Here is a 26,490-nt window from a genome sequence, read left to right as displayed (position 1 = left end):
TATGAGGAAACTGAAACTGTAGAGAAATCATATATCTAGTAAGTGGTACATCTAGTTTTGAAACTCAGGCCTATATAACATACAATTTATGTTTTCTTGTCATCTTTCAGATAGTGTTGAAGAGTTCACTAGAGAGAGGATGGAGTAGAAGGCTCTATGTTCTTTCCATATCGCAGTTTCTAAGGTAGGATGGAGTCCTACATGAACCAGTCTATAATAAACAAGTCATTAAGTATAGTTATAATATAATTACCAACTCCATTATATAGGAATCATCCTATTCAAATGGCTTGACAAAATGAAATGAGGTAGACCCTCTAAAAGTATCACTTTATTTTCATAGAGACTTGATTTATTTTCCAAAGAATCACATCTACCAACACCCACGATCTGGGTGTTTCACTCTATTGACATGGTTCTGCCTCACAAACTGACTTTGTTAAACCAGAATACCAACGAGAAGAGAATGGAAAGAAAGTTCAGCCACTGCAATTCCCCAGCCTTATAAACAATGTGTGCTTGTAATTATACCAATTCCCACCAACGATCTGAAAATCTGGGGAAAACTTAACAACAGCACACACGAAACCTCTTTAAAAATGAGCTTTAAGGGTTGAACGCATATTCAGCAACATTCTCCACACCAACTACACATCTTATTTGATTAGTAGCTTGTGTTTAATTTCCCTTGACAAATAATTCACCTTTATTAATAATCATTTAGCACTGCAAAGCAATTCTTGTAAGTTTGGGGAAACAGATTTTAAACAGTAGTCATTGCTAAGATGCTGCCGTAAATATAATTAAAAGAGTGAGCGGATAGAAGCGTGGGGGGAGGGGGGCAGGTTGTGTGAGGAGAGGAGCTAACAAGTTAGTTATTGGTGATGTTCCTTCGCATACATCTTCCTGAGAGCCGTGAACATACAAACCTCCAACAACCCGAAGACCTTTTCAGGGATTTCAAAAGGAGCCTAGCCAGTCTTTAGCATAATCAATATACACTTTTAACTGACTCTACGGTGCAGCCTATTTTATTGAGTAAAAAACCATAAATCTCTGGCAGTAACTTTACCATTAAGTGATTTCATGAAAGATATCACTGGGGAATGTTAGAACTCAGGAGAATCATCTCATCTACACCTCTCAATTTATAGAATAAAACCTGGGGCTAAGAAAAGAGAGAAGATCCTATAGGCATAGTCAGTATAAGACTCACAATCCTGACTCCCAGTGTTTTCATTCTCCCTGCACCTCCTGTGAGCACTCTCCATGAAGCTGCATGTGTATGTTTCATTAACTTTACGGCCTAACATGCTTACCGGCTGTCCAACCCAGTCGCTGCCGCTGTGTTTCTATATAGTAAGGATCATGCGATTATTCACTTACGAAGGTGAATTTTCAGTTATTTCAGAGGATGCTCTCTCTCCTTAGAGAGTCACCATAGTGGCCACAAAAATGTTCTATACAAACAGGCCAGACAATCCCTCCAGCTTTTCACAACGAAAAGAAATGAAGGTGTGTAGCGAGGAGCAAGGGGCCGTGCATTCCTGCTATTCATGGGCTAAGACTGCTCCAATAGCAAGTTCTAGGCACCTTTTTCAAGGGGTGCATTACGGAGTCCACTGAAAAAGTTTCAGGCGAGGAGCAGTGAGTGGTAACCTGCTTCAAAAACCTTCAAACCTCATTTCCTTGGGAACACCGATCACTTTTCCAAAAATCTGGGGTGGGACAGTTATTCACTAGAAACTTCACTAGCTGCGCCACCTCTTGATACAATGTCTGAGCGTCGACTTCGAGTAGATTGTATAAGCTCGGAGAAGAATACACAATCGGGGGCAACACGAGCCTAGCTCCATTTTCTTCTGTCTAAAATCAAAAGAAGCTCCTCCGCTTTAAAAGTATCAAATTGCAAATGGATACGTTCAATTTCGTCTCCAGGACGTGTACCGCGGCAGCGAGCCCCGGCTGACCCGCAGCTCACCCCGGCTGACCCGCAGCTCACCCGGCTGGCCCGCAGCTCACCCCGGCTGGCCCGCAGCTCAGCCCCGCTGGCCTCGGCGCGCGCGGCCCGGGGCTTAGCCCGGGGTGAGTCCCGGAGCTCGCAGGAGCCCGGGCACTAAGTACACGACGCGCAATGAGATCCAAAGCGGAGAGCAGCCGAGGCGCCCCCTTTCCGAGCGTATCTGCTCGCGGAGCCTCCGTGCGTTGGAGACCAGGGTCCTGTCACGACCGACTTATCAGCCCAGCGCTGGGCTCTCCAGGCCCCCAGCCCCAGCCGGCTCCCAGAGAGGGGGAGAGAGCGCGGAGCAAGTCGCAGCTCCTGTCGCTCTCCCGACAGGCAGGCACATAAACAAACAACAAAAGAACTGTTCGCACCCCCAGGGGAGGCAGCATGCATTAGGAAGACATGACCCTCGTCCTACCTTGCATCCAAACATCAACGACAAAGTGTTGTTGGTGCAAGCAACTTTGCAGTGGCAAATCATTGGTGTAAAACAGTCAGGGTCCTTAACAGCAGGGGACATTCCTTTCGGGCTGCGGCAGTGGCAGCTCGCTGGGGGACGCGAACACGGTGCGGTGCTCGCCGGGCATGTGGAGCGACAGCCTAGACCGAGCGGCCGCTCGCGCCGCTGCCCCCCGCGCCCCGCGCCGCCATCCCCGCGCCCGCCCGGCAGGAGCGACGCCGAGGGCAAGTACCGAGCGCCGCGGGGTCTCCCTTCCCCGGGGAATGAGGCGTGGGGTCAGGGACAGAACCGAGACGGGGTTCCCCCCCTCCCTTTATGGTGAAGTGGGGGGAGGTAAAATTTTAAATAAATAAATAAATAAATATAAAAATAAATAAAAGGAAGCCAGGCGCTTAGCGGAGGGTTCAAAGGAGGTGGGGCAGTATTAGCATGTAAAAGGATGTGCCCGCCTACTCGCCCCAGTCACACAAGATTGTCATGAGAGCTGAAGGGGGCTGAAATTATTCTCTGAAGGAAAAAAAAAAAATACTGCAGCTCCCGATTTGGTAAAAAGCCAGTGGCTTGCAGCAATCCAGAGTCACCGTGGGGAGCGCTGGCCGGCGCGGGGGGGGGGGGGGGGGGGGGGGGGGGGGGGGGGGGGGGAGGGAGGGGCCGGGGGCGGAGGGAGCGGGCGCTCGGGGCCACCTAGGAGTCCCCGGGCAGGAGCGCTGGGGCTGTCGGCGCCAGCGTGACCCCGGGACTACACGCGGCCCCCTTGCTGCTGCCGCCTGAGCGTAGGCGACCTCTGAGGCCGAGTCTCTGAGATGGGGAGGCCCCGAGGATCCCTGCCCGGCGCCAGCTCCAGGCCCCCCGAGAAAGGCGAGCGTGGTTGACGGCCTGCAAAGGGACCTCGGGTAGGAGAGCGCTGGAGACGGGTTCCCTGGGGCGCAGGCCCCTGACTCCTGGGGCAGAGAGCCTACTTTCTTCCTGGATGGTAGATTCAGGTTTGGAACCAAGGTTTTATCTGATAGAACATTTTGCAAACTCAAGAAGGAAGAGTCCGCCCCCTCCCCATATTGATGTCTGAGAAGCTCCAAGAAGCCCCAGAAGTATTTTTGTAGTTCCGGAAGTATGAATGTCAAGACTGGTGGATGCTTTATTGGCTTTTTCCTTTCCTTTCCTTTTTTTTTTCTTTTTAAAGTGAGGCTGTCAAAATTGCAAAAGACCAAAAAAATATCAGCATGTGGCTGGCCCAGCTGCAAAAATGCTTATTGGAGACCAAAAAAAAAAAAAAAAGGAAGGGTACAAACAAAAAAGTGGATAAAACTAGCACTCTTTGAGTGCCACCTAAGTGCCTGGCACTATGCCTCACAGACTGCTGGTGGAAAGAGAGCAAGACATCAAGGTTTGGAATCAGACTCTGGTTCTGGTGATGAGTGTGGCTTTGTATAAGTTACTTACAGCGCCTGAGCCTCTGTTTGCCTGTCTGTAAATGGGGCTATTAACCACTACACCGCAGAGTTGTCTTAAAGGCTAGAGATAATAACACATTTCTGTGCTAAGTCCCTGTGTTACCTGGCAACTCCTCTTGGCTTAAATAGCTTATTTCATGTCTTAGCCTGCGAGGTCAATGTTATTGGACACATTTTCTTGGAGGAGGGAACTGAGGCTCTAAAGATTATATAATTTGCCCAAGTCACACAATCAATAAGCCATGAAGGTGAGTTTCAAAGAACAGTGATGGGAGATCATTTAAAAAGCACCTTCACAGGAGACATCACACACTTGTCCAGAAGCTAGTTCCAAAGTCTCCAGATTTATTTGAGAAGGGTCAGGCTTGTCACATCCACATGAATGTGAGTTTCAAAAGTCTCTCTCTAACTGGGCGTTGAACTCAGATTTTGAAATACAGCAAAAACATAGTCCTAAACATTCATAGCAAACTCTGCCAGAAGCACCTCCTCTGAGGTATTTCCACCAAAAGACCAGACCACTTGTACTCTGAATTTATAAGAGCTCTAATGACACTGTACTCTTCAGCCTTATAAAATTCTATTAAGAACAAAAGAACAAAACAACTTGCAAACTGTCAAGTCAAATGCAGTGTCCTATAAACTTTTTTTCACATGCCCATGTCCAAAATACCCCACCCTCCTGTCCCAAATTAATGGAAACCAAACCTGATTGCATCAGAACACCCTGGGGTGCTTATTTAAAAAGGAAAAACAGGATTCTCAGGCCGAACCTTACATTCTCATTCCTTAGATTAGGAGGATATCAAAGAATCTACATTTTTCTTAACTCCACCCCCCACCAAGAGGAATAGGTCCTGCCCACAAAATCAAGACCTCTTAAAGGGAGTTGAGGCAAGTCTGGTTCTAACTGAAGAGGGCAGCTATGCCTCAGGCTTCGGGATTCTAACACTAAGTGCTGGAGTCCTCGCCTAGTTGGTTTCTTTATTAGGAATCAAGATTGCTTCAGTCAAGCTCATATCTAGGGGCTGCTGGGGCTCAGAAAGTCTAATATATGTGGGCTTAAACACAGCAGATCACATTTAAGGAGAATTCTGGTCTCGTGCCTCTGTGAAATCTTAAAGTCACATTCACAGATTAAGTGTATCCCTTAGCATTTTATCCCTTTATGTTACCATAAAATGTGTGATTGTGTGAGCACTTCCACCTACAGAGCATCTATAATTATGGCTGTTTTTCCAAAGAGGAATGGATTCTAAAAAAGTTGTACAATATTTCCCTTATTCATTAGCCTATAATTTGGATTTCAAACACCCTAAAAGTATTGTATGCTCTATATTGTGATGTTCCAATAATATCTAACACAGTCTTTCCCTAATGAATTACCCAAGCTAAGGCTGACCTCCTATTCTAGGGCAGCATTAAAGGCTGCTATGTTCAAGTTATTTCCCATTTTAAAGTTCGTGCTGGTTTAGATCAAGATAGCCAAATAAAAAAATATAAAGAAAAATGTATATTTAATCTCTTTGATCTTTTATTGTTTAACTTTAATCAATGAGAGAGTTCATTTAGCTCTCCCTCTACCATACACACACACATGTGTGTGTGCTTATGTGTGTGTGTATAGTTGTCCTCTGTTTATATGCATGTGACAAAATGTTTTCTCTTCATTTTTGTCTCTGGGGTGAATTGAAGGGGAGGGGATGGAAGGGGGAAAGTGGTTTCCATGACAATGCATTCCATAGTTACAGCCAGTAACCACTATGGTTAAAAAAAAATATGAATCACTGTTACCTTAAGATATGAACATGCTGCATTATTGGTCTGAAAAGCACTAATTTAGGAGGATACTGCATGGGGGTGTACTGCAATATTTTTAGGAGGAGATATTACTAGGGAATGTCAGGAGATGATGCACTGATTTTAATAGTCAAAATAACCACCCTTAATTAGACATTTCAATGATTGGCAACATTTACAGTTCTTCCTAATATTCATCACTTTTCAAAAATGATACATGACAACTACATACTATTAAACATTTTTTCTAATGACAACTTTTCTCAAAATGAACTCATAGTCACACACACACACACACAAATCCCACAGGATTATCAATAAATGTGACCAGAGTATAATTTTAACCTTTTATTATTGTTATTATTACTATTCCTAATCAGTAATTGTAACAGTTAAGAAACATTAGTAATTTACTCACCTTTTTCTTGCTTTGCAGATCCCTTCCATAGCAATTTTTTAAAAAGAGGTGGTTCATGTTGGAAGGGAAAAGTGTGTATTGTACAGTAAGAGCCATGGTGTTTCTTCCTACTGACTGTGTGACTTTTAGCAAGCCACTCAGTCTCTCTGTGCCTCAATTCTTATGTCTATTAATATGAAATGAGTATGCTAAACTGCTAAGTTTGCTTCCAATGCTGAGGTTCTTTGAGTGGACTTTCAAATATAAGATCTTAAGAATTTGAGAAGCTATTTTATTCAGTCACCTGTCTTCAGAAAATAAACTATTCTGTAGTGTTTACTATTTGGTATGCTCTACTATAGTGTTTGCTATACGCACTGTTTTAAATTCATAGTGGCCTGGAGCCAGATCCTACTTTTTTTTAATGTAAATATAATTTTAGTTATTTATTTTTTTAAAAATAAATTTAAATTTATCTTTATTGTTGAACGTATTACAGATGTCCCCTTCCCTCCCCACTGATCCCTTCCACCCTGCATCTACCCTACCCCCAGACCTCCCCCATACCAATGTCTGTGTCCACAGGTTATGCATATAAGCATGTAAGTTCTGAATGAAGACTTAGAAAGAGGTATGAACAATTGACTATCAATCAGATCCTACTTTTGATAATCGGTTGTTCATACCTCCTTCCAACTCTTCATTCAGTGATGTCATGTTGGTAGCTTGGAATCAGCCATAAAGGAAGTACTTATACAACATAAATTGGCAAACATGACAAATCAAGACTTTTTTCTTCAGAGAAACATTTACCAGCACAGCACTGGTTTAAATAAATTATCTACATTAACTTATTTAATCACCACAACCACTCAACTCTAGTCTTACCAAAACAAAAACAAACAAAAAACTCAACCAGAGAGATTAAGTAAGTTTCTCAGGTTAACAAATCATGTATACTAGTTAGTTAAATAACTAAACTAACAAAAATCTTGGCTTTCAACGACAAATGTTTATTTCTTCCTCATGATAGGTGCCCTTCCTGGCTTGACTGTGGCTCTAGTCCGTGTTGTTCCATGAACAGCAGAGCAGCCTCTGTCAGGGACATGATGGTCCCGTGGCAGAAGGAAAATGATCACTTACTGAATATACAGTAGCTCTTAATATTTCTGTTCAGGCATGAAAAACATCTTCCTGTTCATATTTTATTAGGCAAGGCATGTCAGTGGGGTAGGAAAGAATAATCCTTTCATGGGGAGAAAGGAGAAAATAGTGGAAACAATATAATACATTTAGACAACAGCTTAGCTGGGTGATAAAATTAGAATTTGAACCCAAGCAATCGACTTGAGGAGCCAAGTTCTTAACAACTAGGCCGTTTTGGCCTGTTACTTACAGCTAACACATCTCAGTTTTTAACCTGCTTTCCATAATAGGGTTTGTTATTGAGTAACTCTTTAGGGATTTCTTCCCTGTGACTCCAGTAAAAAAAGCATGGTAGATTTTGAAATCATAAGAGCTTTGGAGCCAATCAGACACACTAGGTTTTGCCACCAGCTGCTGTGTGATTTCAACCTTTACATTCCTTTCCCTCTCCTCCCTTTCACTTCAAACTGAAGTTCACTTATTTTCACTTAATCTTTTAGTAGAGATATTTTCCTGCAATTAATTCATCAATAAGTTTGTACCACACACTATATTTTTTATCATTGAGCTTCCTGAAATATGTAAAGCAGAGAGGTATATAAATATATGCCTTTCTGCCATCAATGAATTTACAAATGAATTAAAGAGGTCATCAAGAAATACAGGTTAACTGTAGCTCTTTCTGATGGTAGGAAAGTATATATAATTAAGTATTCATAAATGTACTATAAGTCCATAAGAATATTTGACCAACCTAGTTAATGTCTCTGAACTACCATTTCGTGTTCTGTAAAAAGGTGATAATGCTACCAGATTGCTCTAAGGCTTAAATGAGATAATATATTTCGATATGCCTGTTACTCATCTGGTTCATGCTAGGCACTCAGTAAACTGGAGAAACTTTATGTTAATTTAATAATTTTTGTTTCAATTAAAGTTTACTGGAGAGAATAAACCTATTAGATCTTATGTGTATAATCTTTTTATTCTAAACGATTCTAACACTTTAAACCCTTCTTCACGAGTTTTACTCTCCCCCAGAAGTCCTCACCCCCTTCCTCAGCCCTCTCATGTCCCTCTAACCAAGGAACACACAACTGTTGTGAGGGTTTGTATTAGAGTCAGGTGCCATGCAACAGACTGCAGTGTCCACCATGCTTTCTATATACCTGTCCAGCCTTCCTGTCTCTGTAAATTCCACTCCTTCATTTCCACTCACTTGCCCTGGAGCATAAACCCATTTGGTTAGTCATGCTTAGTGACTGGTTGACCTTTATTTGAGTCATACTTGGCAGGTTTATTTGACCTTTATTTGAAATAAGTTTCTTGTTTATTTGTAGTTTGGAATGATTGAGTCAATACATGAATGAATGCAGAACAAATGAATGTGTGGGTTAAGCCAGGCTCTCCACGGCTCCCACCAGGCCCCAGATGAACAAGTATGGATCTTTGCCTCCTAATCCAGCCCCCGCCCCCTTCCCTCCTGGTTGGAAGGAGTACAGCCATTATTGAGGAAATGCCAGGCCACTGATTCCAAATCAATTTTGACAATTTGTTTTCAGCGGCAAGTGTTTTCAAATAATAATTGTGTTCGCCTACAGTAAGGCAAGGCAAAAGTTTGCCTATAGACTGCTCATGATATTCATTTTCACCCTTATTGCCATTTTATAAAAAGCTCCAAAATATCACCTTCTGTACCACCTGTGAGAATTTCTTCAGCAGAAAAAATAAAATAAAAAAGAACTCTTCTTAGGTCTTGTTGATCAGAAAATTTTATTTCATTGCTAAAAGAATAATATTTGGGTCTTGGTTTCAGTCCCAGCTTTGACACTTATTATGTAACTCTGAGTAAGTCAGTTAATCTCTTTGAGAGCAAATTTTCTCATCCATTAAACAAGGGGAAAGATGGTTAAATAATAAAACCTATATTACAGGGTTCCTATGAGGATTCACTAAAATACCATATGTGAAATTACCTATCAAATTACCTGCTACATATTTTTCATAGCAAAAAATAACATTTATTTCTAATAATATTTATTCTAAGTACAAAAGCAAAAGTTTAGTGTAGAAATAATTTTAAAATATTGTCAGGCAGTCACAAAAAAAAGCAATTTGAAAGTACTCACAATTCCATTGCCAGAGATAAGTAATCTTAATATTCTGGAGAACGTGTCCTTGTAATATTTCAACAAAATTATGTTCAAAATGTATATTGTACAAGCTGCCTTTGAATATAATATGCCATTGGTACCTATCCCTGCTTTTAGATAGATGTCTGCCTACAAAAACATCATTAACAGTGCCGTAGGATTTCAGTATTTCATGGGAAATTTCATATTTCCCTCCTCCTTGTGGGTAAAAACTACTGATTTCACTATGATGAGAAAATTGAAATTTTCTTGTGGATAAGTACTTGCACAGATCCATAACAAAACTTAGAGTTGAAGAATTTTTGGTGCAAAGGGCTTAAACACTTTTAAATATTTAATGTATTATAGCCAATTTATGTTTGTATCAACTTAAAGTTTCATTAAAATTTTTATAAGACTCCATTTTATTTTGGTCTGATTTGTCTGAAGATGTTGTTTTTATTTTAGTTGGTTAATTTATTGGTTTTACATGCTAGTTTAGCTTAGTATAAATTTTAGGTTGCCAGCTATTTTCTCCTAGTATTTTGAAGAGTGGATCTGGTTCTTTTCTCTGTAAGTTTTCACACCTTGGTTATTGTAAACATAAACATAAGAGAGCAAATATCTCTTTGATATCCTCCTTTCATTTCCTTTAAATATATACCCAGATGTGAGATTGCTGGATAATATGGTAGTTTCATTTATTTATTTATTTTTAGGAACCACCATGTTGTTTTCCATAGTGGCTGCACCAATTTACATTCCCACCAACAGTGCACAAATATTCCCTTTTCCCCATATCCTCACCAGTATTGTTATCTCTTGTCTTTTTTATGATAGCCATTCTGACAGGTGAGAGGTGATATCTCATTGTGATCTTAATGTGCATTTCCCTGACAATTAGTGAGGAGCATTTTTTCATGTACCTGTTGGAAATCTGTATGTCTTCTTCAGAAAAATATCTATTCAGATCCTCTGCCCATTTTTTAATTGGGTTGTTTGTTTTGCTACTGAGTTGTAAGAGTTCCTTAAATATGTTGGATATTAACCCCTTCTAAGTATATGATTTGTAAATATTTCTTCCATTCTGTAGATTGCCTTTTTGTTTTGTTGATTGTGATTGTTTTTGATGGTCTGGCATATACTACTAATGAATGCTTAACAATACTCATTTGTTCACTCATTTATTTTTTTTATTTATACATTATACACCAAAACTAGCCAAGAAACTTATTTTAAATACATGTCAACCAAACACAGCAAAATTCCTGTGAAATCACTAATTCTATTTTTATACTGGTTCCCCATCTGTGAAACAAAGGCAAATAGTTCATTGTTAAAAAAATATATTCTAAATCAACTTTGTGAGCAGCAATTCATGAGAACTCCATGTCAAAAACAGCTCATTTAAAATGGCTTTATATTGTCACTTTGCTTCTCTACTACAAATAGAATTTCATTGTCAGCTTCCTTTCATGTGAACAATAGATGACTCTTCTAGCTGCAAGAACTAAATGAGGTGACTGACTTACCCTGAAGAATTCCATGCTATTATATTGCAAGCAAGAGCCCTCATACCCAAACTAAATGAAATAATTACTCTATGAAACAATTGCTTGCCTAAAACTGTGAAGACATCAGATCTGTGTTACAATCTCCAGCTACATACCATAGCATTAAGATTATGACAATCATCTCTTTTTCTCTTAATTACCTGGAGACATGTTAGTTAAAGTCCTTAATGGCACCAAATGTTAAATACAGCCTTACTAGATTTCCATTTCCTGTTTGCTTAAAATGCTGCAAGATCATTGTGAGAAAACTCTCTCTTTGTGCAACGTGTGAGTTACTTCTATAATGAGTTCTGCTGTTCTCTCCCTTCATTATAAGAACAGTCAATCTCAAGTACAGTGAGTCTGAAGATCTGAATTGTGTTTGCTGAAGTCCTTGGCATCCTAAGATGGAAAAGCCATTGCTGGGTTCATGATGCTAACACGTTTCCTTCACTTCCCCTTTTCAGTTTCCAGTTACTATTTGCCTACTCAGTCATCCAACAAATAATCGCCTGCGCCTATTATGTGCTAGGCACTATGCGTAGAGCTGCATGGTGGTCAGAGAAGGTGTAACTGGGAAAGGGATAACTCAGCTGAAATCAGAAGGATGAGTGGAAACTTACTGGACAAACAGGAAGAAAGAACACCTCAAACAGAGGGAATAGGATATATAAAGAATATTGAATGCCAGAAAACAAGGAATTTAGGAAGGACTGAGATAAACTCAGAATAGTTGGAACACGGGAAACAAGGGGAAACATCAAAATGAGAAGCAGCTGAAGTTTCTTAAGAAAGCAGACATCAGACTAGGAAGGTTATATTTAAGATTTTTTTTAATTCTAAAATTCTTAGGAAACTACATAATGAATATTTAAAAGGCAGATTTATTGAAGTATAATAAACTACAAATATTTAAAATGCACAATTTGATATGTTTCAACGTATGTATTATACGTCCGTGAAGCCATTAGCACAATCAAGATAGTGAATATATGCATGGCCCTCAGTTTGTTTATATGCCTTTATAGTCCCTGCCCCTCAAATTCTATCCTACTCCCCCATCTCAAAGCAACCACAGGTCTGCTTTCTGTCACCATAGATTAGTTTGCATTTTTTAGAAATTTATATATAAAGTGGTACAATCCAGTATGTGCGTTTTTTGTCTAATTTTTTTTTTTCATTCAACACATTTATTCTGAGATTTATCTAGGCTGGTGCACATGTCAATAGTTCATTCCCTTTTTGTTGGTGAATAATATTACACTGTAAAGATATAATACTATAATTTGTTTATCTATTTATCTGTTGTTGGACATTTGGATTGTTTTCCGTCTTTGGGTATATAACTGCTATGGATATTTGTAAATAAGTTTTTGTACAGACATATATTTCCTTTTCTATTGGACTGGAACGGGTTGATCATATGGCAGATGGATGTTTACATTTTAAAGAAACTGTCAAACTGTTTTACAAAGTGAATGCATCATTTTACATCCCCACCAGCAGTGTATGAAAATTCGTTTCCTCAGATCTAAGGCAACATCTGATATAGCCAGTTATTTTAATTTTAACTGTTCTAATAGAAGGATAGTAGTATATCATTGTAATTTTAATTTGTATTTCCTTAATGACTAACAGTATTGAACATCTTTTCATGTGCTTATGTGGTGTCTTCTTTGGTAGTGTCTATTCAGATTTTTTGGTCATATTTGAAATTGAGTTGTTTCTTATTGTTGGGTTTTGAGTTCTTTGTATATTTTGGATTTAAGCATTTAATTAGATATATGTATGTACATATTTTTTCCTTAATCTGTAGTTTGTCTTTTTTTCTTTTATTGATTTCAGAGAGAGGAAAGGAGAGGGAGAGATAGAAACATCAATGATGAGAGAGTCATTGATCAAGCCTGCAACTCGGGCATGTGCCCTGACCGGGAATCGAACCCTGATTGCCTGGATCCTAGGTCGACACTCAACCACTGAGCCACACCCGGTCGGCTGTAGTTTGTCTTTTCGTTCTTTTAACAGTATCTTTATCCAAATTATTATTTTTTTCCTTTATAGTTCATGCTTTTAGTGTCATATCTAAAATATCTGTGCCTCACCAAAGGTCACAAAGATGTTCTCCTCTGATTTGTTCTAGAATTTTTGTAACTTTAGGTCTATGATAAATTTGGGGTTAATTTTGATATACAGTATGAGGTTTGGATCCAAGTTTATTTTTTTGCATATGTATTTTCAATTGTTCCAGCACTCCTTGCTGTAATAGCTATCTTTTCTCTACTGAATTGCATGCCTTTGTAAAAAAAAAAATCAGTTGTCCTTTTATGCATGGTTTATTTCTGGACTCTCAATTCCTTTCTAATGATTTATTTGTCTACCTTTACACAAATATGATCATAACACAAGTTCTTTCTTTCAGAGCTGTTTTGACTCTCTCAAAACTTTGAATTTCCATATGAATTTTATAATTAGCTTGTTGATGTCAACAAAAATTTCTACTGGAACTTAGAGAGATTGTGTTGAATCTCTCAACCAATTTAGAGAGATTAAACATCTTAGCAATATTGAGTCTTCCAACCCAGAAGAGCAAGTTATCTCTCCATTTATTTAGGTCATCTTTCATTTTCTTCAACAATATTCTGTAATTTTCAGGTCTTTCATATCTTTCTTCAGATTTATCCCTAAATATTTCATGTATACACTATTGTAAATGAAACTGTTTTCTTGATTTCAGTTTCTGACTGTTCTTTCTTAGTATGTGGAAATGCAATTGTATTTGTATATTGACCTTTTAGCCTGCAACCGTGTAAACTCACCAACTTACTTGGTAACTTTTGTTGTAGAGTCCATCGGATCATATGTCATCTGCAAGTAAAAACAGTTTTACTTTGTCCTTTGTTTCTTTTCCTTGACTGAAGGTGTTGCATAGAACATCTAGAAAAATGTTGCATAAAAGTAGTGAGACAAGACATTCTTGTTTGTTCCTGATTTTAAAGAAAAAATGTTCAGTCTTTCACTATTAAGTATGATATTAATCCTAAGTTTCTCATAGATACTCGTTATTAGGTTGAGGAAGTTCCCTTCAATTTCTCCTACGTGGATAAAAGTTTTTTTTTTAAAAAATCAGAAATAAACATTGGGTTTTGTCCAATGTTTTTTCTACATTTCTTGTTTATTAATGTGGTAATTTTTGAATGTTAAATAGCCTTGTACCCCGAGATAAACCTCAATTAGTCATGATTTATTACAACTTTAATATAGTATTGGATTCCATTAGTTAAAATTTTGTTTAGAATTTTTGCACCTATGTTCTTGAGGGATTTTAGTCTATAATATTCCTTTGTTATAACATATTTGCCTGCTTTTGTTACCAGTATAATTCTGTCCTCATGGAACAAATTGGAAGGTATTGATTTTTTTCATAATATTCCCAAACTAGAAACAACCAACATGTACATTAATAGCTAAATGAATGAACAAGACTAGACCCTTCCATACAATCTCAAAATCATTACTCCAATTGAAAAAATTGCATATATATTGTATAATGCCACTCATATAAAATTCTAGAAAATCAAAGTTAACATTATTGTGATAGAAAGTAGATCCCTGTTGCCTAGACCTAGTGGTAGAGAAAGAGAAGGGCTGGAAAAGCCCATGAAGAATCTTTCAGGGGTGGCAAAAACTATCTATATCTTTTTTGTGGTGGTGATTTCACTGGTGTACATATCTGTCAAAACTCGTCAAGTTGTAAATTTTAAATAAATGCACTTATTATGTGTAAATTACTCCTCATTAATGTTTATTAAAAATATCTTAGATGGTTCAGAATTCAAGATCAAGAAATTATATTGATTTTCTAAGTGAATTATCAAATTACACACCAATGTTACAGGTTTTAACCAAAGTAACTTCCAAATTAATTCCTTCCTACACAGGTATTATATAAGCCAGTGATTTTTCTGCTTTGTTAGAAGATAAAATTCCACAGTGTTTAGTTCTCCAGAAGTAGGAAAAAAAAAAAAAATGTATCTTATGAATTTGCCAAGATCATTCACACAATTACTTTGTTCACTCACTTGCAACCTACCTGAGTTTTAAAAAGACTATATCACTAAGACAAGACATATTTTGAAAACTGATGTTTCTAGTGATGAAAGCCAATGTTTTAGAGTTGAGAACTTAGAAATATTGAGGAAGCAATGAGTGTGTGATTGAAGAATGAGAATTCTCTGGATAAGGGAGCTGGGATTTTTATTTAAATGTTGATAACAGTCTCCATTCCTGACATCTGAGAGCAGAGCAGGGAAACAAAATCTGGTGAAAGACCCACCCATTTCACATAAAACAGCATCTAACCCATATAGTAGTACATCAGAAGACCTCATCTGTACGGGTAATGATACTAATTTGAAAAACGTATTATTTACAGCATAAGATAGGGTGTTCCTTAGGCCCAGGCCCCAGTTAGAGCCTAGAGTATATTGTCTCAGAGGATATTGACCAGACTTGTGGCCTCAGAATGCCTGGGTGCGCTCTGCATTTACCCTACATAAGAGACCATAAGCCCCAACTTCCAGAAACTGGAGATCATCGCTGCTGATGCATTCTATGCCATCCACTAAAAAAGAGAGGAAAGCTGCTGACAGTTGAGAGTAAGAAGAAGACTGAGCAATTGCGTTACTTATGTCTGAGTTCAGGTTGGGCAAATGCCTCTAAGTCTCTGTACCTTGATTTTGTCTTCCATAAACGAAGGTTAGAAAAATGTTTTTTATAAAATCTTCAAAGGCTTAAATGATTTAATGTGTAAAAGTCCTAAAACACTACCTAGTAAACAGTAAAGTATGACTTAGCATTATTATTGTTTTTTATTAGTATTACCATGATCACTATCACCATTATATCATAATTTTTCAGAAAATGTCTATTAAGTCTTTAAGGATTAATTCGAATATCATCCCTTTGAACCCTTTGCTGACTCTTCCCACTCAGATAGCAACCCCCTCTCCCAAGGTTACTTTGGACTTTGTATTTTTCTTCTTTATAACACTTAGGAAGAAGCTATGTAAGTCAGCATTGCGACAGGTATTGGATATATAGCGGTACATGAGACAAACTGGAAATGTACTCTACCCTCACGAAGCCATTTTTCTAATGCGGAAACAGACAATTAGAAAGAGTCAAGGCTTGTTCAGGATCACTTAAACAAGGAGTGAAGCCAGGGTGCAGGGCCCTCTTCAAAGTTCTGAAGGAAGCGGCATTCTTTGTACTGCACTATTCTGCCTCCCAGCTTATTGTATTTATTTATACTCCTTATTTACCCAAGTCTCTTTCCCACTAATACGTGTTTAGTTTAATGTTAGGTACACAGTTGATGCACAGGAATTACTTGTGTCACGCATCAATCATTCAAATAAAAAGTGAATAAATATAATGCAAATGATTTTCAATAAAATTTTTCTCAACAAGAAGCATTTTGTTGTTATTGATAAGATATATCAATATATCTATATCAAGGTAAGCTGAAATGCATACAGAAGACACATTGATTTATCTTACATGAAATGTTTCTGTACTTAAAATCACATTCCCTAGAAAATAAAATGAGATCTTTGGAAGAGAAAAGGTAATTACAACAGTGAGAATTTGTTTTAAAAGGTCAAAGTGTATAACTATGTGTGGTGCCAGGTGAGTACAGGAAGTATTGGAGGGAACACTTTGTAAGTATAAGACTGTCTAACTATTATGTTGTACACCCGAAACTCATACAAAATAATATTTAATGTAAACTGCAATTGAAAAATAAAAAGAATAAGTGAATATCAAATATTAGGTTGACCATCCATGGTCAACATTCCAATGATCATTGCAGATAAGTTTGTAATTTTCTGATCATCAGATTATTGTAAATCTGCAAATACTTCAGGCAGCCCTGGAGTGCATTCTTAATGGGAACTATATAAAACATTTCAGCAACTGAATCGTTTATCTTATTCTCAAAACATTTCAGAAAAGGAAATCCATGCTCATCAACACCGTCACAACTCTAAAAATATGCTTGAAATTAAGAGGTTATTTAGTCTGTCTACCACCTTCAGTTAGAGTAATCTGAAAAACATTTTACAACAAATTGCTTCTATTTACTTCTATTCTGATTTACCTTCAATCCATCCACCCATTTAATATTCGTTCAGCTCTATTACATTTAATATTTGGGAGGGAGCTAAGGTTACAAAGATAAATAAAACACATTCTCCCCCTCTAAAGAACTCACATACTAAAGATAATAAATAGTCACATAGATAAGCAACTTACATGGCAAAGTGAGAAGAGGGTTGATGGTTAATGAATGCACGCTATGGGAAAAGCCAAGGGAGTGGCAATTAATTTGGCCTTGGGAAGACAAGGGAGTCTTTTAGTGAGAGACCTTAGATTGAGATCTTGAGAAGGGGAAGGAAGGAGTTTGCCATGTGGATAAGAAGGGATGGGCTCCATGGAGAGGGAACAGGATATATGTCTAGTGTGCTCCAGGAGTGGGGAGACATTTCATGTGGTTGGATCACAAGGTTCTTGGTGAGAAGTAATGAAACAAGTTGGTTGGGTAGATTTTAACCAAACTAAGGAGTTTGGATTTCATCCCCTGTCAAAATATATATAGAAGAACCCTGAACAACAACATAGTCCAAGGATTCTCAATGAGCTACTAAAAATATTGAATTGAGAGAAAATAAATTGAATCACATCTCTGCATATCAGACAATATGTAATTTCTACACATAGAAAGAGCTAAGATTGGGCAAACCTTTTAACTCTTGCACAATGCATTTGAGGTGCAGCTGGGGCTGGAAATGTAAGCCTTGTGACACCTTCTTAAATGCTCTTTCTTATGCACCATGCTGTGGCAAATTTCAACATGAAACAAGTTCTGAAAATTTAACTGAAAAACACTTTATGCAAACACCTCCTGTGTGAATACAGCTTTTCAGGAAGACCTCTTCAGTTCTAACTGTACTAATTACAGAATTTAGAGTTCTGTACCGCCAAAAGGAATAGGTAGCACTTTTCTATAAAAATGCTAAACATATTTGAAGCTATTTTAAAGTCAAAATACTAAGCTAAAATGAGGCAGGCAGAAGCAGAGTCAAATTTCCACCTGAGCTAATGGTTGCACTCTTCAATTTAATGAAAAGTACATGAAGTTCCTCAAAAAGCTTTTTCTCACAGCCAGATACAAATCGAAAACAAATTGAGAAGAAAGACCAATCAATAAGTCTGAGGGGGAAAGCTGGAAAACCCACCTGCATTTTCAGGAAAGGGAGCCACTAAATATGACATTAATTTAAACCCCGACCGTTTCTGCGCTCTCAGACCTGAAGTTTAAAAAAAAAAAATCACCTTCACAAAATACCACCCTTATCTGTTGAGAAATGAAGTCTCTAGAAAAATTACTTACTCCAAACACCAAAAATTATTAATAAAGAAAGAAAATCTATGAAAATTTAAATAGATATACCCAAAGGTCACATATTAGAATTCACTGTTCTAGAATCTATGAAAACAAAGCACTCCTAACCCTTTACTTAAAATCAGTGTATTATTACTCAACACACAGTTTCAGATGTAAGATCCATAGTAGAATTTCAAGTTCATATTTGGTTAAAAGATAGATTTTTTTGGTGAGCAAGTATAAAGAGAACAAGGGTGTGTGTGTGTGTGTGTGTGTGTGTGTGTGTGTGTGTGTGTGTGAAGAAATACATGAACAGTTGCTACATGAGTTTTAAAAAATTTAATAGTGATTGTGGATCAATCATCATCAGGTTAAATGTTTTTCAACACTTGATTAATTTCTAAGGATAGCATTATATGAAATGGTTAAACTATATCCTTTAAACTTTAAGAAAACAGAAAATAAAGCTTTGAATTTAATAAAGATTAAAGATTACCTTTCAGAAATAAATTGAAATGGAAAAGTTTGTGGCCTTAAAATATTTAACTCTTAACTGTCCACAAAACTTAACTACCCAAAATGATTTGTTCCTCAAAAATTCTAGGCAGATTTTCGGAGGCATCGTTTAGATCTATAGATATGAAATGACTGATTAGGATGTGCCAGCAGCGGGCTATACGAAGATAAATGAGGTATTGTTTCTTCTCTGGGGTAGTTTAGATTGTGGGTGAGATAAATAGGGAAGCAGATAATTGTATGTTTGGTTGCTGTAGGCAGAAGGTCACTGGGAACTCAGAGTAGGGCTGCTCAGCCAAACCCAAGGATGAAGGTGATTCTGTGAGGAAAGTAAAGAAAAAGAGAAAAGAGAAGGGGTGGGAAGGACAGGGGCGGGGAGGGAAGAGGCTGGGAATGGGGAGGAGAGGAGGGAAGTGGGGGAGGGAGGGGAGGGCAGGGGAGGGCAGGGGAAGCAAAAGAAAAGTAAAAGAGAAGAGAAAAGAAGAGAAAGAAAAGAAAGCCATTCTTTTTATTTATTGGATTCTAAAAACTAATGCTTTGAAATAATTTTTACTATTGAATAAAGGTAACCGTTAAAATACTCTATTGTTTTACATTAGAAATTAGCCATGAACTTAACTCTACCATTGTTTCTCGCTGTAGCTTGGTTTAGACTAGATAAAAAGCAGGAGATTTTAATTTGGGAGCTAGGAACCTTCAAGTTCAAGTTATTTAGTAGGACTATGGCCTGAGGAAAGACACTTAATTCTGAAATTCAGTTTCTATATCTGCACAATGAGGCTAATGAAAAGGATCTGATGAGAGAAAGTAGATTTCAATGTGTTGTTAATAACAAAGTAATATATAAAAAGATGATGATGTGATCTAGCAAAAGGAATCAAATTTATCACTTACTTCTTTGGGAGTACAGGGTATTTTTATCTTTGGGGTGCAAGTTACAGAAAACCCAACTCAAATGTGCTTAAACAATAAGAACATTTATTGGCCATAGCATGAAGTATGACGTAATCCGAAGAGTCCAGGTGCACTTCCTTGCCAATCCCTTGGCCTGGCTTCCTCTGTACCGAGATGTGGTGTCCTCCCTCCGATAGGGACCAAGATGGCTATAGCAGTTCTGGACTTCACCTCCATGAACTACACTGTGCAGAAGAACGGAGTCTGGCTTCCAGAAGTTCTCTCAGAAGATCAAGAATAACCTTTCTGCAGAAATCTCATGGAACCCCTCCTTACATTTTACAGACTCCAAATAGATCGCATAGCCAATCTAGAACCAAATACTACAAAGGGATTAAATTAGATAAATCCCACTGGGATGGGATTGAATTTAGACAAGTCCAGCCAACCCATGGACCTTGAGTAGGCCAAGCCTCGGCTGAGACACTTGGGGTTTGTGGTGGAGAAATAAATACCTGAGCAATGGAGTCTGTGAGGGAGAAGGGAGGGGCAAATGAGTGCTGGATAGGCAACCAAAAGTGTTCCTGAAAGCTATAATGGAAAAGGTAATTCTCTTTCCTATTAGAAAACCATGCCAATGACCAGAAATATTGGCAAATTTTTTTGTTATATAATAACTCATCCATATTCACACGATGTGTGTGTATAATTGGTTTGAAGTTACAGTAAAAATGAATTGAACATGATAGAACTAAATTTCAGTTATTACACTAAAGGAAATAATGCAGTGATTTTGAAGCAGAAGCAGCAGCGTGGGTTTTGCTGTCAGAAGAACCTGGTTTTGAGTTCCAGCTTGTAATACACTAGATATGTGACCTTGGACAATTCACTTAGACATCCCAACCCTCTTCATGACAAAATAGGAATGATATTAGCTGCCACATTTGCTATTAAAATGAAATAAAATGCTATAATATGAAATAATCTTCCTTGCACTAAGGCATTTGATAAATATTAGTTCAGATCCCACTGGCTGCGTTTCTCCTCCCTCATCCCTACTGTCCCCAGGTATCAGTACCGCTCAACTAATTGAAATCTAAAAATATCTTCTGGCACATACTTGTAATTTGCATTAATTTAGGTGCTTGGTATCATGGTTAGAACGTGCCCATCAAAAGATTTTTAATTAAAAGGGGGACACAAATGTCTCAATAATCGACCCTCCTACAAAGCAGAGTGGAAGGAGTTCTGTACCAACAGCCAGGCCCCACTTATTTGCACTCCCTGACCAGCCCTAGTCATTTTCCCCCGTATGGCCACGTGCCATGTCCCCTCTGTGAGCGCACAATGTAGGCTTCCTTTCCCGTTCCTACTGTGCTGATGATTTGTCTGCAACCAGCTGCCTGTGGTTTCTCAAGTAGAATCAAAGACACCTGACAGGGCAACATCTGCTCTCAGCCTTTGCAGTTTCGGGGCTCTCCCATTTGTATCTCAGGCCAGAAAATTATGTGTGAGAAACCTGCTTTTTAGTTTAGAAGTTAGGCACTTTTAGAAGGCCCCTCAATTAGATGGCCCACCAACATCTGCTGTGGTCCCAATAAGCCAACTGGCATTCACTGAGCCCTTCTGAGTGATAGGCATTCACAGACCTGAGGTGAAGAAAACGTGGTCCCTGCTCTTGGGCAGCTAGTAGTCACATGTGTAAGTTCAAAAGAGCATGCATAGCAATAACTAGAATGTGAAATTGCAAACAGTGAGGTGATAATTAGCATGTCCATTTGCATGGCACTATAAAATTTGTACACTTCATCTCCTTTCTCCCAAGAGATGTACATGCATTTATAGACTTGTCTATTATATACATTCTTATTGAGCCCCTACTGTGTTATCAAGAAGTATAAAAATGAGTATGCCATATATTCATTTTTAGTTATTAATTTATTTGGGTATACCCTTCCAAAAATGACCTGAAGCATGAATAAATCTTAGTCCATTGTTCTTGAGTGATGAGATCAATACTATTCTTGGTTTACAGTTAAGAAGCAAAGGCTTATAGAGAGTTTGTCATCTTTGCATAATGAGTTCAGGATCCTCTGTTAATTCAATGTTCTTTCCTCTAAAATACTTGGCTTTAAAGAAGGCTACTAGAGATCAAACAAAGATTATATTCTTTTGAGGAAGCCAGAAAAAAATGATGGTAGAGTTTCCGCTAGCTTGAAAGACAGATGGTAGAGGAGTACTTGCAATGATCTTTGAAGCTTTTGAACTCACTACTCCCTTACATCTACACTCTTCTCCACCAACTAGAATTTTTATTGTTCTTTGAGCAAACCCTGCTCTTCCCTGACTCCAGGTTTTGTGCATATATGCTGTCCCATTCATCTGGAAAGTCTTTCCCATCTCACAAACAAAACAAAAAAAAACCTGGTTTCTTCAACATTATAGTGAAAACACAGCTTCCATACTTCTTGAACTGAGCACCAGGCCCAATTATAACTGACACTGAGAACCTTCTGAGCAACCCTGGGATGTACATATTTGCACAATTCCTTACTTTTAAAAACTAAGGAATTTCAGGCTTCAGAGTGAGCTCCAACTGAGTAGGATGTTAATCTCAGTGTCTTTGCATTCCTCCTGCTCTTTGTTTCTAGTACATGTTTAGAATTCCACCTGGCATATCCCAACATTCAATCAATGTAAATTAGAATAATTGCAAGGACAGGGATTATTGTCTGTTCTGCTCACTGCAATATCCAAAATGTCTAGCATACAGTAAGTGTTTAGCAAACATTTGCTGCATAAATTATTAAGTGAAGATTCATTTAATTAAACTGATTCCTCTAAGAACACACAGCCAAGAAGAGGAAAAAGTGAGGTTTGAAGTCAAATGTGCTGACCCTATATTTCACCACATCATATTGTTAGATTTGCAATCAGGTCAGGCAGAGGCCAGTATACACATTTTTCTGTTGTGAGTGTAAAGAGAAATATCTTTGTTCAAATCTTGACTCAAAAACTAAATATCATATTTAAATTTTATCTAAATAAAGATTTTTTAAAAAGTTACTTATAAAACAACTATATACCAAATGAAACTCTTATGTTCTTGGCATAATTAACTCTGTGCCCAGAGGGTGCAGATCTCTGACGTGGGCTGTCATCATCATGGTTTCCCGCTTCTCTGCCACCAATCAGGTGCTTTCTAAGAACATGGAGTACTTTTCAGTCACTTTGTAAAGTTGCAAAGTTGAATGACAAGCCAAAGTCAAAGATTTCAAAACACACCTGAACTGGATACTAGAATGACATGTGTAATTTATGGCCCTACCACCTGACTGGGTGTAAAATTGCTGTTACAACATCCCTAAGGTAATCCAGTTTGCTTTTATTATCCAGTTAATACTTCTCGGTTGTTTCTGGGTTGAATAATTGAGAAATACAACACTTATAAGTTCTAAACCAGGCATTGCGGTATCCAATTAAGCCAAGAATTTCCCTGTTATTGCCAATATATTTACCTGATGGCAGAAATAGTAACCAAAAAAAAAAAAAATAGAGTAGATAATCAGAAAAAAATAACACAATTAGGTAGCTGAATTGTCTGCACTTTTGGAGGAAATGATGGCAAATTCATGTTCAGCTCTTACTTCGCAACCATGTTCTGGAGGGAAAGTCAGAAGTCAGAAAGGATTAATCAAAGACACGGCGGGGTCGGGGAGAGCACGAGCGCTAATTAAGCCCCTGGGTCAGGTGCCGCTCTAACCTGCCCGCGTGCTTTATCTCACTTAATCCTTGAAAGAACAACTGTGAGATACAAAGATCATTATCTCCTTTTTTTGTATTGGAAGAAACTGAGGTTCAGAAGCTTTTTTAACTTGCCTAAGATTTCAAGCAGCTAAAAGGTGACAGTGCTTCTTGTTATCATAAACACTACAGGCATCATTTATGAGAATTTATGGAGTATAAGGCCCAGGTTCGGAACAGGTATTTTGTTTTTAAAAGAAAGAAAAATCCCTGCCCAGGCAATTATACCGTGGAGAAATTCTCATACAAACTAAAAATAGCTTTGAACAGTGGTGCCCCCTTCTTTCTCTGTACTATCACATACATGAGAAAGCAGGGCTTTTACAGGGAGACACAATTTCCTGAGCGCCCCCACTTTACTTGTTACAGCACAGCAAAAAACCCCACAAAATCAAACAGCAACAGCAAAAAACAGCTGTGGTTACATGCAGTTCTCTGAGCAGTAGAGCCTAGGAAAGCACACAGAAAGGTAAAAAGAGCTTTATTTTATTGATATTCTTGAATAGGCTCTTATTTTTTAAGTAAATAAAATAAGTACTTAATCATTAGTAACAAATTACAATTAATCACAATGCAGGAATGTATAGCAACACTGTGTTTGAGAACACTTAACGTAGAGAGGTAAGCATGCCAGGAAGGAAAACAACAACAACGAAAACGTGGTGCAAAGAACAAAATTCAATCAATTGATTTTTTTTTTCTTTGAGTGGTAGGCTACAGGCATGGGGAAGCAGAAAGTCTCAACTACTTGATTTTCAGTAAATTTCAGACTATTTCACAGTCTGTTCTCTTCCAAAAGGGTAGAAGGCAATATCTTGGCTAAAGTACTGGCAAGTAGGGGATGGCTGAAACTAGGGAAATACTGAAATTTTCAATGGCCTGTTTGTTGCAGCAGAAAGGCAGTCTGATAAAGGGTGGGTTTTAGAATCGTGTGGCTTGAGTTCCTTCTTTCCCTATTTCTTGCTTGGTTCTCTGGCCGTGGATCACTTAATCTCTTTTCTTCACTTTCCTTCACTCATTCAAACATGTTTATTGAGTGGCTACTATTTGTTAGATACTGTTCCGGGTGCTGGGTAAACCATGACAAACAGGACAAAGTCCCTGCTTTCAGAGAGCTTACATTCTGATAAAAGAAACAAACTATAAAGCATTTCCATAAAATATTATATAGCAATGAGTTCTGTGGAAAAAAAAGAAAAAAACTAAACTAAAGCACTGTAAGGAGAGAGAATGCCAAGATGTGCATGAGCTATTTGAGATAAGGTGCTCAAAGAAGACCTTTCTGAGTAAGGAACATTTAAACAGAGACCTGAGAAAATGAGGGGACGACTTATGGGTCAACAGTACACACAAACATTCTTAGGCAAGAATGAGCTTAGGTTCTTTGTTGTAGAATAAAAAAAAGTTTCTCCAAAAGTGATTATTTTAGGCACTAGACTCTCTCATCTATAAAGCCATCCATTGTCATGAAATTACTTTTTGGATAAATTTTGTTTAAAATTATATTGGGGGGGGAACACCAGCTTTGACCCAAAGTGGCTAAAGAGCTACCCTATCCCTTTCTGAAGTTTCATGTTGCTGGTAGAATTAGTTAGTTGGAAAATTCTCCAAATTGTTTAACAATTGCTTCTTTGTGTTTTTTGGTTTTGGGTGGTTTATTTTATTTTATTTTTGGCTTGAAGCAATTGGAATTTGACAATTTTTTAGCATTTTCATTTTATGTTTTTGTACTTCACAGATCGAAAAGACAAAGTTTATCTTGGCCTTACTGTATAAAGGTGTGTTGTGTCCACAATTGTGCACAGAATTTTTCTTCATTAATTCTGTATATGGGATGACACTCAAGCAACTGAGCCACACCAGCCAGGGCTACAAGATACGTTTTATAAGGAACTTATTTTAAGAGATTTGTGCATTGGAGCCCTGGTTGTAAAAATCAATAAAACAGAAGTCTTAGGTAACTCATGGGGCATCATGAGAAAATAATGATATTTGAATTAAATCTCAAATCTCTTACATTTCTACAATGTATCTTTCAGTATCATATTAAAGGCCATAACAGCAAGCAAGGTAGATTTAAAACAATATACGCCTGGCCAGGCATGGCTCAGTGGTTGAGCATCGACCTAGGATCCAGGTGATCGGGGTTCGATTCCCGGGCAGGGCACATGCCCAGGTTGCGGGCTCGATCCCCAGTCGGGGGCATGCAGGAGGCAGACGATCAGTGACTCTCTCATCATTGATGTTTCTCTCTCTCTCTCTCTCCTTTGCTCTCTCTGAAATCAATAAATATATATTTTTAAAAAACAAAACAAAAAAACCAATATAAACTCAAAAAATACAGATATGGGAAGAGTGGAAGAGCCCCAGATGTCAAAGTAAATATTCAAGAAGGCACAGCTAATCACAAATTCAGTTTGAGTCAGAAAAAAACACATGCTTTGACTCAGTAAGTTGAGCATGTAGGTCACAGAAGGTACTCAATAGATGTTTACTAAAGGACACTGTGGTTTGCATGAAAGGGGGAATGTTTACTAGCTTCTTGATTGTAAGGAAAATCAATTTTCATATCTTGATAAATCTTTACAACACATCTGCCATCTTTCCCTTTCTTTCCTTATTAACAGGCTAATATTTATTGATCACTCATGCCAATTTATAGGCTGGCTCTATGATTCTGGTCATTGTGTCTCCTAATTATTGAGCTCTTCAGCATATATAGCCTTTATTTAGCCAGCTACTTAGGGTAGTTCAATTGATATCATTTTGAAGAACGTCTCAAAAGAAATCTGACCAATTTTCAGTACTTTCAGTGTGAGATTCAGATAGATTAGCCAACATAAAGATATTAACATCTTGAGTAGATATGTAAACATTACTTTAAT

At 37.9% G+C, this 26,490-nt stretch overlaps 1 protein-coding gene across 10 annotated transcripts in view; it reads right to left on the bottom strand.

The window, feature by feature from the left end:
• The window catches only part of DLG2 (discs large MAGUK scaffold protein 2), a 1,618,243-nt gene that overhangs the window by 1,016,428 nt on the left and 575,325 nt on the right, over positions 1-26,490 (bottom strand). For 2 of the 10 annotated variants that reach the window (XM_081155098.1, XM_081155078.1), the window contains exon 1: positions 2,424-2,642. The exons of the other annotated variants lie outside the window; for them this stretch is intronic. In XM_081155098.1, the coding sequence (XP_081011224.1) occupies positions 2,424-2,525 (102 nt within the window). In that variant the 5' untranslated portion in view covers positions 2,526-2,642. Of the gene's footprint in view, positions 1-2,423; positions 2,643-26,490 lie in introns of those variants that run through there. 10 annotated transcript variants of the gene reach the window in all.

Source organism: Miniopterus schreibersii (assembly GCF_964146895.1).
Source record: "Miniopterus schreibersii genome assembly, chromosome: 12".
Taxonomy (NCBI): domain Eukaryota; kingdom Metazoa; phylum Chordata; class Mammalia; order Chiroptera; family Miniopteridae; genus Miniopterus; species Miniopterus schreibersii.
This window is presented reverse-complemented; position numbering and strand designations above follow the sequence as displayed.